The sequence below is a fragment of the Strigops habroptila genome, chromosome 8, assembly GCF_004027225.2.
Source record: "Strigops habroptila isolate Jane chromosome 8, bStrHab1.2.pri, whole genome shotgun sequence".
Classification (NCBI taxonomy): domain Eukaryota; kingdom Metazoa; phylum Chordata; class Aves; order Psittaciformes; family Psittacidae; genus Strigops; species Strigops habroptila.
In genome coordinates this window covers 35,321,894-35,334,167 of record NC_044284.2, presented here as the reverse complement: position 1 = coordinate 35,334,167, position 12,274 = coordinate 35,321,894, and the positions used below count along the sequence as shown (strand labels likewise).

Genomic DNA, 12,274 nt, shown 5'->3' with positions numbered 1-12,274 from the left:
GGTTGGTTTTTAATTTTTGCAACCTGTCAAGAAATTGAAGTAGCAAATTTCAGGACATTAAAACCGAAATAGGGCTTTAAAAGTGTGTTTTCCAGAGTCAAATTACTTGAGGTCATCAAATCACTTACAGAAATGGCACCTACTCAGCTCTTGTTGAGATCCTCAGTTGAATTTTACTGAGGTTTCTCAGGAGTAAGAATTATGATGATTCTGCATGGTTAGGACACAGCATGCAGGTATCAACTAGGAACCACAGCATATTGCTTGAAGTGCTCTCCAAGAGGAGCAAATGGTTAAGATCCTTGAGACTTTCACAAGGACTTGACCAAAAGTACTGGTAGTCTGGATCGTGGCTTGCATCCACTTTCTGAATAGCCCTCGAACAGACTAATGCCAATATCCTGGCTAGCAGAAGGAGGTTTACACATTTGAGAGGAAATGCGCTGAGATGAAGGTGGATGTCCCATGCTGCTCTGTGATGTGCAGCAGCCTAGCGTGGAATGGCACAAATCCTGTAAGGGTGAGGCTGCAGCGTACCCCCCAGAATGGGCTCTGTGCTGATCTTCGTCACCCCCTCAGGCAGCTGGAAGGTGAATGCCCGCAGCAGGTTGGCAAAGAAAATAAAGAGCTCAGTTCTTGCCAGATGCTCCCCCAAACACACACGGTGCCCTGCAGAAGGAAGATGGCGGGGAGGAAAGTGAATTACTGAGGAATTTTTCAGTTTCATAATAACTTTGTTCATTCTTGTTATCAACAGAGGGTTTTCTTCTGTTCAAGGCCAGGATTGTGAAAGCCACAAAATTAAAACTTTGAATTCTTTCTCAGAGATATCTCATCCAATGTCATAGGCTAGGAAACGCCAGATGAAAATCTTGGAGAAAGCGCCTGAGGTACCACCATCGTTTCTTTCTTGACCTTGTGGGACCTGGCAGAAAATTCTTTTCCTTTTACATGAGTTGTTGGGCTTCAGGGTCATACACAAAGAATCTGCTAGCTGTTTGCGTGTGCTTTCTTGGTGAGCTAAAGTCAGTGGATCAAAATTACTTAGCAATTGCATTTGCTACTGAACAAAGGCTTGGCCACTTTACAGGCAGAAAATGAGAGACCAATGTAATTTCCAAGGATTCCTCATTGGAACCAATGGCATGAGCAGAACAGGTAAATAATACATTCATATTTCTGGATTAGCAGACAAATTAAAGGAAAGAAAAAGCCATTTGCATTAAGAAATCATTCCTCAGTGGACAGCTGACTAGTCTGCTATATCAACAGAGAAACTAAACCAAACCCAACAGAGTAGGAACTTGAATGCTAAATGTGCACTGTTATCTTATTTCCTTCTTTTGCAACTGGAATTTCAGTTCTGTAAGCAAAAACTTAATCCTTTGTTTACCAGGATGCATTCTGCTTTTCTTTCAGCTTGTTCCTTTAAAAAGAATTACAAGTAACTCCAGGACACACAGGACACATTGCTTTTCAGGAAAAATTGTACATATAAAGACTACTACAATCAAAACCTGTGGATGACTGCAGCATGCAATATGCCTAAGAGATCCAGGAGTTTAAGCTGGATTGCCACTACAGAGTCCTAAGAATATTTTGGGGTCTGATAGCACAGAAGCATCTCCCCCTGCAGCAACAATCCAGTACTGTTCTTTAAAAGCAGCAAAGAGCAGAGAGAGAAGATGTTATCTGAAGAAACACCATAGTCTCACGCTTGTGTATTCTTCATCTAATCTGTTGGGTCAGTTCAAACTGCCAGTGCATTTACCTGCTGAAAATGGTAAGAAGGCTTCTCGAGGTATAAAGTTTCCATCTTTATCCAGAAAGTGGCCAGGGTTGAACTGTCGAGGTGTATCCCATTGCTCAGGGTCATACAGAACAGATGCTATATTTGGCATAACGATGGTGCCCTGCAAGGAAGAAACTGTTGATTTAGTTCCAACTAGTAGCTTTTCATCCATCAGTTTCTGCCTGGAAGATAAAACTGCTGCTTGTTACCATTTCTTTGTAATGAGCAGATATGATGTGGTTAGAAGACTGTTTGTTTCCCTAGAGAATTAGAGTTTACAATCATTTTCTGAGTTGGATATCATCTTTTGTCAACCCTGCAGCTGTGTCAGTGGGTGTTAACAGCATTAGTGATGTTGGCACAACTGTGTTGTGACCACTTTTACAACTACTCAATAACACTTCCAGTAGGACTCTTATGTTGGTATTCAGGTCTCAGCATTGGAAACCTCCTTTCAGGCTTGAGAGAGAGAAATGCATCCAGAAATAACTGCAGAACTTCATCAGCAACAACCTCTGAGCCCTTTTAGCAGTAGTACTTCAGGCTTTTCTTTACAGGTTGTTCCCAGCAGACCAGTTTGGGTGCCTTAGCTACCTGGCTGTCAGAAACAGAAGAGTGAAACCTTCACCACAAAACGAGTTAGGTGGGGCCAGTCCCACATGCCAGTAATGATGCTGGCCTCTCCCATCTCTCTTGCAAAAAACCCAACCAATTCCTGTTTCTTGCTAGTGTTTTACAGTGAGAACTGGCACCCAGCATAGCCTACATCATGCTAAAAATGCTTTACTGGCTTTGAACACCTGTCTTAGGCAGTATTTGGGAGCAACTTCCTCACCATCAGCTGTAGCTGACAGTCTCTCAGCTGTTAGATATTCAGGTAGGTCCCTTAGCTCATGGAGTCAGTGGAGCTATGAGCCATCCTCTCACAAGTCTTCCTGCATCCCAGGAATGCTGACAGTGCCAGGCTGGGCAGGGATGTCTTAACTGGCGCTTTGGCAAACGAGTTTCCCCTCACAAGCAGAGCTAGTCTCTGCAGTTGCGCTGTTGATCAGCTCAGCAGGAACTTAAGGCTTCTGTGGCAGGGGCAGAGGTCTTATGAGCTGTCTTGAGCATCAACACACTGAGTGAGAGACTTGTTTCATTCCTGGAGCCACAAATGGCAACCCTTCCCCAGGCACCACATTTCTGGGTTGTATGAAGAATAGTTTATAGATGGAAAATGGGTTATGAAACTGAAACAAAAGCTAAATGTCTCTGCTGAAGAAAGAACAGAGGCTGGAAATGTGTCTGTACCTTTTTGACAGGGAATCCTAGCAATATTGTGTCCCTTACACACACTCTGGGCATGCCAACAAAAACAATGTTGCTGAAGCGTTGGATCTCATGAACCACAGCATTTGTATAGGGCAGTTTTCTCCGATCCTCATAGCAAATTAACTGTGAAGGACTCAAAACAGTATCTATCTCCTTCTGCACTTTCTCTGTTGAGAAATACACACAATTTCAGATGGGAAAAATGCATAAAATATTTTAACTGTCTTTTCTCAGAGCAACATTAAAAAGTATTATTTCAACATAGCACACAAAGTCTATAACCTGTGATTTAATGCCTGAGTTTAATATATGAAAATAAAGATGGGGGGGAAGGGAGGGGATAACAGTGTGGTCCAGAATCATAAGCAATGACTACACTGTACTTATTCCAGCTCTGACACTTCTCTTACAGAATGCTCGGTGGGTGTAGGGCAGGTCAATCAGCTCCAGGTTTTGAAGGTATTTAGGGATTGTTTAGTTTACTTCACCTCAAAAATCTAAACCTTATTTGCAAAATTGACATAAATGCCTCGGATATTAATTCCCAGTGCAAGGGGTGAGTTGAGCAGAGTTGGTCCAAGTATGGCCAACTTTTGTCTCACTGCAAGTGCCTTCAGCCACCTGGTTTGGTCAGGACATAGGATGGCCTCTGATTTTTCCCTCTGCTGGCATTCTTTGTGTTTGGAGAGAGCGAGAGCCAGGCTCAACTAGTGGCTTTTGTGCCTGCAACTCATTATATTCAGCCATCACTAATATTTGTAGTACCCACAGCATTTCACAGCAAGAATCCTTCTCACCTTGGATGTCTGGATTCACTACCATATAGAGCAGCCCCCAGTACAGTGTTGTGCTTGCGGTCTCTGATCCACCAAGGAAAAGATCATTTATAACATATACCAAATTGTCTTCATCATACTTGGGCTTGACCCCATCTTTAGACTGTAGGTGATGATAAAAAGTTGAAGTTAAAGCATAAAAATGAGGTCATCCTGCATGCCTCCTGTGTGGGGAGTCTTTATTTCCATGTGCACAAAGAATATTCAAAATTACAGGTTTTGATGAGTACTAAGAGATTAATAGTTTCCCAAATGGACACAGTAAGCCTGCATTGCTCATTTCCATGACATGAAATATTCTTTCACTGAAAACCAGGCAATTTTATGCCTCTTGACTTAATAACAAAAACTTCAAAGCACACTACAAGTTTTGCAGTTAGCCTAGAGTATACTTCTAAACAAGTGCTCCACAATGTGTCACTCAGGCCTTGGTCTCTCCAGAACAGTCAAATGATGCTAGCAAATACCAAAGGAAAACCTATCTGAATAAAAGGATCTCAACAGAACATTTTGAGAATAATTTCTTCTCTTGGTCCAGGACAGATGTGAACTGGTATGAGAGAGGTACCCAAGAATTTTCGTCTTATACTAAGGGAGTAAAATATAAAACAATTAGAGAAAATACATTAGGCAAAAACATTTTAAAATAAACATATTGCTATAACTTACATCCCTGACACCAGAGTAAACTGCATCTTTACCTCTAAAACGCTTATTTTAGTAAATTTTGTCATAGTCACTCAGATATAATGTACAAGAGGGTGTATCAGCTCCTTGCAGAGCCCATGAGCTAACACTGAGATCACAGCAGCCTGACTAGATGAAAGCCAGACATAGAAGCTACATAAACTTCATCTACCCTAGGAAAGATATGCTTTGTTTAGCTCCCAAATGTATCCCAAAATGTCTAAGTTTGAAGCAGAAACTCTGGTGCTCTTAGCAGAGCCTCTCTGGCTCATGAGTCACTTCCTGCTATGGAAAATAATAGCCTGGTCAGGGAAGAATATTAACAGCTTATTATGGCATTGCATGTGAAATTGTTCCCTAGGCCCTCCAATTTGAATATAGATGCCAAGCCAACCATGCCCCAAACTGTGGTGAAATTAGAGGTAACACAGGGAGATCAGGCTTGGGACCCCCAAATGCATCCCATTTAGGACCTGCTGATGACAGCATCCATCTGTGAAGAAAGCTGACAGGTGTGATGCATAAAATACCTATTCCAAGGTTGGTCAAATGATCAAGTAGGCTGGCATTGCTGAGGTGCAACTGCTGAAAGGGACAGGGCTGAAGGTGGAAGGACTTCTCTCTCTTTGGTGCTGCCATGCCAAATGACACCAAGGGATTTTAGGATGGCCTGGAAATCCTTTAAGGAATGACAATCTCCTCAGACCACGACCTAAAGAGAGTTTCCAGTAAAGGGAAGATCCTTCACAAATGGTTCCTGCTCAGAGGAGGAACCATACAGTTGTGTGGCACAAGGACAACCAGTGTTGTTGGTTGGACAACCAACTCCTTTCAGTGAGGATGCTCATTGAAACCCAAAGCAGCAAGGCAGCTATATCAGGGTAATTATCTATGCATGCACATTTAATCCCATTGTAAACATGAGGTACCCTATTGTAGAAGATGAGGTGGTCTACCAAAGTTCTGTAACCAACAGGTATAAACTGTCTCATATTGATTGTATTAAATCTCAATCGTATTACAGGATTGAAGTAATCACATGGATATTTGTGGAAAGCAGATGATAGCTCATGAGTTCACACCCTAACATACTTTATTGTAATTTGTTCATATAACCAAAACATAAAACTAGATGCCTTTCTGGGAAACAGGAGTTAGTAAGTCCCAAGCTACTGTATTCATATTAAAGAGCCTATGAAATGTAAGAAACTATGCTAGAAGGGGTCAGACTGAATTTAATGGTCTATTTGTCCTCATACTTCATAAACGTGTGATCAGGAAGAATGAACACTTACTTTCTCCATCTCAGCCAGGTAAAAGTCAATGAAATCCTGTGGTTTATTTGGAATCCCTCTCTCCACGTGTCTTCTGATCTCCTTCTTTGCAAAAGAGCTCAGGACATCATAGCAAGACAACGCCTTCTTATGAGGACCAGGGAGGTGGCACATCAGCCAGGGGACAATTTCATACAGCTGCAGGAGTGACAGACAAGAGAGAGTGTAAATTATCTGTCACTAACAAAGCTGCTTTTAGAAACACCAAAAGGCTGAATTGTCCTTTCTGGAAACATTGATAGTGGAGTAAACAAATCAACATTGCTTTGAATAGATTTTTGCCATCATGTGAGAAAACTTTACTAGTAATTTTGACATGCTTCTGGGGGCCAAGGCAGTACTGAACACACTCTGCTCATGCCAGTAACTTTACTTGGCTAATGCAGATCAGTAGAAGACTTTACTCCTGCACAGCTGGAGACCCTAGCTCCCACAGGCTCAAAATGTAAGGACATCCTTTCTGGATAGCATGTGCCTATTACGATTATTAACAAGTCCACAGCCCCAAGTGACCAGTGGAACTTGTGGAGCTCACAGAAGGAAAGTGTAGACTGGGTATCACTCTACAAGCTAATTCAATTTTCTCTGTCAGAGTCCTCATGACTACTATAGGACCAATAATTGTTCTGGTAGTTAGAAATATTTTATCTATCTTCTATGTATATTTATACACATATTTGTCAGCTCAAAAAATTGTCCTATAGCTTGGATAGTTCTCTCTTTGCAGCATCTGCCATTCCACCCTGCCAAGCAAATGGCATTTTTATCTCCTCTCTTTGTTTTTTTAGACCTAACAAGAGAAGTAAGTAGAGGTGGGAGGAGCAACATTGCAGAGATCAAATTTATTACAAACTCCAGTCTCAAATGAAATTTATAGGTTTCTGTTAACAGTCTCAGAAATGCTGAAAGAAAGACTTAAAAGCCAGGAGTCAGGGACACGTCCCTTTAAACTTGCAAAGAAACAAGAGAATTCTTAAAAAGGGGCTCAAAACCAAGGAGGCAGTAATAAGTGCCCCAAGGACATCTCTTAGCTCCCACTTTGCATTTGCCAGTTGCTCTGTATTTAAGGAAGTCCCATTTTTGTATCCACACTTTAATTTTCTACCTATTTCAGGGCAAAAAAAAAAAAAAAAAAAAAGGCACACTATTTACTCACCTGATGCACAAAGCTGCCTGCAAATCTGAATAAATTCTCCGTGACCCTGATCAGTTCATGGAAGGTTTTGTCCTCATCAGAGAAGTGATATCCAAACACCAGCGCACAAATTACATTTGAAATAGAATGGAAAAGAGGGAAAGAAGGATCCACAGGTCTTCCTGCAAACACAGAAATGGGTATTCACTCTCAATGTTTTCTTCAGGTGTTCCTCATACAGATAGGACAAGATGTTATTATAGATTACAGAAAATGTTCTCTTTACCCAGCTGGGGCATGAATGGGGATAGAGATGTGGCACTAATATATATTCATGAAAATAAAACATAGTCTTAGAGCAAAGGACATGATTAAAGTGCATCCTTATGGCTCTAAAACAATATCATAACCCTTCCTGTGAAATAACATTGTACAGATAAGAGCTGCTAGAGGATATCATATCAAATGTGCTGTCCTCAGTTGTGTGGAAGAAGACAAGTCAGAACGTGGGAAGGAAGACGTCACTGGAGATGAACTAAGAGAAGGCAGTGACAGACATGTTCAAAAACACAAAAAAATACTTAGGAGGAAAGACTGAAAGAACTTGGGAAGGTTTAAGAAGCAGAATAGATGGGTGGGAACTGCAAAGTATACATAATAAATACTGCAGTCTCAGCTGTGGATGGCAGACCATCATGTCTCTGCTGATTTTTTTTAAAGTTATGAGACAGACATCCATAAAAAAAATTATTTGGATAGAAATTATCTTAGCTTGGACTCTAGGATGAACCTGATAATCCACTGATGCTCTCTTCCACCTCCTACTTTCTTTGATTCTCTTGCTGATAGCCACTTAGCCAGACAGACACTAAAATATCCAGTTTACCTCATAGCACTTAATGTTACTGAACTTCAGAGGAATGACTAAGCTCTGTAATACTCTTTAGTTACCTATTGTAGGCAGTCTGAGAATGGCTTGACTGTGCCATTCAGTGACATCATACCATTGTACAATCATATCATAGACAAAATGATAAGCCCATTGAGGTGGAATTTTGGAAGTTCCCAACTTCAGTGGGTTTATGAACAGCTTTTTAAGGAGAAAAAAAAAAAAAAAAAAAAAAAATCACTCTTGTGACACTATGCTCTGTCAGCTCTTTGGGCTTTGTATGCCCCACTCTAGACCTACCTCAACCCTAGAAAGGTATAGGTAAGTTTGCATACTGAAGAAATCAGACACTTTTTAGTCCTGGATCCATATCTGAGCAGATAGCTACCTTTTAGGTTCACAAAAAACTCCACCAGGTGAGAGGCCTCCTCTTGCACTCGATACTCCAGGCCTTTTTTCCCCATTCCCAGATTGCGTAGAGTCATTATACCAAAGCGTCTCTGCTGCTTCCAGGAGCGACCACTTGCCAGTATAATACCTGAGGGTATTCCCTGGCATATTAGTATTTGCCATAGACATGAACAATTCATTTACAAGTATATTATAAAATATATGGAGTAAATTAGGGAATACACTGTGATACAAGCATCTTTAGATTAAATTATCAGCAACCAGAAATCATAGCCAAACATACCCAAACTATAATATTAACTGTAGTTAAGCTTTGAAAAGGTCAATTTAAGGATTGGCTGATTGCTCCATTTCTTGATGTCTTAAAAAGAAACCAAAACAACAACAAAACAAACAAACAAACTCAAAACAACCTTAAGATGTCTTTTTAGATCTGCTTTAGCTATCCTCAGTCATGCTCAAGACAGGAATAACTGGATGAATTTGTACAGAGTGGTGTGCAGGGCCAGGGTATGTTTATGGAGATGTAGATCAATTAATGTGATACTTGTAGGTTGAGATGTTGAAGGCAAAGGATGAGTGACATTTGGTTCCTGTTATCTCCTCTGGAAGGGAAACCATTCTACTGACTGTTAAATTGCACTAACAGTTACCTGAAGAGCCCTGAACTGCTGCTGTGATTTAGCTTTAAACAATCTATGTTTGCTTTGGTATAGCAGAAGCAGGGGAGGAAAAAGGAAAGACTGCAAACTGCTGAAATACACCGAGGACAAGTGGGTTTTCGGGTGCTGGAGCATCTCACAAAAGCTTAAGAGTGGCTGCAAACACAGAAAGACTTCTGAAGGATGGTGTTATAAGTCTCTTGCTCATGATGGAATGTGTTTGGCAACCCTAATGTATACAAGTTAGCAAATATATAAACAAGCTTTGCATTCATGGAAGGTTCAGCAAAATCATATGCCACAAATTGGATTGTTCTGTGAGAAGCGCAAGATTGCAGAGTTCTGAGCTGGGATCACATCCATCTTGAACACAGCAAAAGGTCACCTAGAAACAACCTGATCTGGAGTGTTTCCCAAGCTTAGGAAAGCTTGGTACAAAAGGTGTCATGGCAAATAGTAGGTTATTCTCAAGAGCTAATGGAGGACTTGGGCAGTGTCTGATGGAAAAGCATTTGGAACAGGAGGGTAGAAGACCTAACAAGGCAGAGTACTTTGCCAAGTCATCATTCCTGTGCACTACTTATGGCAGGAAAATCTCACCTTTTCCTTTGGCCATTGCTCTGAAGAAAGGTGACACCATCCGCCCAGAAACATCCTCAGGGTGTGTAGTCATGCCATCCTTCACTGCTTGATACCCATTCAGTATGATCACTGGGGTCCACCCAAACCACAGAGTATATATGTTGCCATGAGTTTTTGCCAGCTGTAAGTGGAAAAAGGTGGTGTCAGAAAAGAATAGATGAAACAGTTTATGGGGGCGGTGGAATTAATTTCTTTTCAAAGCACAGGCTGCAGCAACACTGCAGCAAAATAAAGAAAACGTCATCTTTTATGTTGCATCATATGTTGCATCTAATTCCAATATTTGTACCTCATTAGTAGAACAGCCATACTCTGTGCATCTCTAGGACTCTATGCCTCCAGCTAGCCCTCCCTTTGCAAAGGAAACCAAGTGATTAAATCTGCTCCACCTGTGTGCTCCAGGAGAGGAGGCACAGCCAGAAACTAGTCAACAGCTATTAAGTGCCAGTGGGCTGCAGGTGAGTCACAGAATCATAGAATCACAGAACGGTTTGGGCTGGAAAGGACCTTAAGATCATCTAGTTCCAACCCCCCTGCCATGGGCAGGGACGCCTCACCCTAGACCTTGTCGCCCGAGGCTCTGTCCAACCATGCTTTCCTCACAGGAAAGCAGTGACCACTGAAGACAGAGAGATGTCCAAGTAGGGACAAGTGTATGACAGAGGAAATTCAGTCATTTGTGGAAAAAGCTTTGCCCAACAATGGCACTCTGCTTCAACACACACATGATGGTACAAAAGAGGTGGTAGACAGTGTCTAAGGTTCCACCAGAATTACATCCAATTGATCACAATAGACACTTGTTTCTCCTTGTAATTCTTTAGGTACTGCCTTTCCTCTCCCTCTTACAGCATCACTGCCTGAGTCTGCACTGCACCCAGTGATCAGTGATCAGTGCACACTGTCTCAAGCATAGATTTGAATTAGAGGTCATCTGCAAACCATTACAAGAATTACTGCCAGAGTACAGAGAGGGACTGATATGGCCTGGGGAGGAGCAACAGCCTCTAAAACCAAGTGGCAAAAACATAGTTTTAAAGGAGGTGGAAGACAGGGAATGTGTGCCCTTTCCATGTTACAAGCACGGGCACCATGTTACCCAATTTGTCATTAAATTAGACAATGCATCAGAATTTTTAAAAGTAACATGTATGGACTTAGCAGCAGTGGAGAAGCATCTTTTCAATAATTGGTATTCTCTGACTTGTTATTAATGTCAAAAACCCGTCCCCAAAGTTTATTTGATTCTGAAGAACATTAAGTTTCTTGTAAAGATGACATATTCCACATAAAAAGATGACCTGAATGTAAAAATCAAGTTGATCTTTATATGTCCATACCTCATCTGTAACTTTCTAAGACTTAAAAATTTCACTTTGCTATTAACATATCAGTTTTGCTTAAGCTCTAACTAAAATTAACCAATTAAGAGCATCTTAAAAGAAGTACCTCCATCAGAAGATCCCGATGAAACTGGAAGTTCAGGTGCACCAAATTTCCCAGCAATGGGAGAGGAGCTGGTCCAGGAGGGAATTGCTTGCATGCCTTTCGCAGTTTGAAAAACTCAACAATTAACAAAAAAATTATCAGGACCACAAAAGCTTGACTTATTGTCAGCATTTCCAAGCTGATTTATCAGCTTGTCTTTATCAAAAAGAAGGTATTGAAGCTTGAAAAGGTGATTTTCCTTCTTGTTCCACCAGTTGTCTCTGCAGACTGAGTTCTGTGAAGTCGCAGTTCCTTTCCCTCCCTCTGTCCCTCCTCTTCTTCATCACTGCCTGCCTTTTTCCTGCACCCCATATATTTCCCATACTGAGATATGTCACACTAATCCCTGACCAAAAGCACACCTAGCTGGTTACAGCAAGCCACAGTGTGAAAACTTGCAACTGTTTGTGCTCGAGGTATTTGTCCTGAAGCTTATGTCAGGGAACTGCTGGTGTATATTGGGAGATCTGAATTGGGATGACACAAGGTAAGAGCTGGCGACCACCGAAAATTAGATGAATGAAACTCAGATTCATCTCCCTGGGGAACTTTAAAAACATCCATAGTTGTTCATCTCAGAATCACTTAATTCGGATTATGAGTGTTACTTGTCAGTTACAATAGATTTGCCAGGTGCTTTAGTCACAAACATTATTTAACTTATCTTTAAATGTAGTTGTAAATTCAGTTTTGGCTGCGAGTCCTTACAGTTCATGCAGGCAAAACGAAACAGTAGGTGCAGACTAAGTGTGCAATTAGAAGACAAAATTGTTACATGTAATTTCTGAAAAATTGACCTTAAGTGTTCAAACTTTTTTCCCTGGTAGATGGAAAAAATAATAGTTTCATCAAGTAAGGATTAGTGACATGCTTAAAAATTCACATTACAATCGAATAGTAAAAAATTCATAATATTAAAATTTGTTATATTTAAAAATCAATTAAATGCAAAATTCCAATTGTAGTTATTTTATTTTAGTATGTAACCTAATTAAAGGCTTCATGCGCCTTGGTTTATTTTCTACACTTTTTATCAATTTTAGAACCCTGGTTATCATTACAAGTTCTCTGTAAGTTTACAGGA

The 12,274-nt window shown here is 40.8% G+C and overlaps 1 protein-coding gene across 1 annotated transcript; it reads right to left on the bottom strand.

The window, feature by feature from the left end:
• Positions 1-337: 337 nt before the first annotated feature.
• On the bottom strand, positions 338-11,463 carry LOC115611555 (cytochrome P450 2J6-like). The gene is made up of 9 exons (XM_030494666.1): positions 11,152-11,463; positions 9,661-9,823; positions 8,376-8,525; positions 7,120-7,280; positions 5,925-6,101; positions 3,904-4,045; positions 3,086-3,273; positions 1,772-1,913; positions 338-669 (listed from the first exon to the last, which is right to left on the bottom strand). Exons 1-9 carry the CDS (start codon positions 11,320-11,322, stop codon positions 491-493), a joined length of 1,473 nt encoding a protein of 490 aa, XP_030350526.1. The 5' UTR covers positions 11,323-11,463; the 3' UTR covers positions 338-490.
• Positions 11,464-12,274: the final 811 nt, after the last annotated feature.

Bases quoted from the DNA above. Each gene is read 5' to 3' on its own strand.
- LOC115611555 (XM_030494666.1), bottom strand. From the start codon at position 11,322: ATGCTGACAATAAGTCAAGCTTTTGTGGTCCTGATAATTTTTTTGTTA. The intron at 9,824-11,151 runs GTACTTCTTTTA...TTCCACTTACAG, and splicing joins ATCGGGATCTTCTGATGGAG to CTGGCAAAAACTCATGGCAA. The intron at 3,274-3,903 runs GTGAGAAGGATT...ATTTCTCAACAG, and splicing joins AGTGAATCCAGACATCCAAG to AGAAAGTGCAGAAGGAGATA.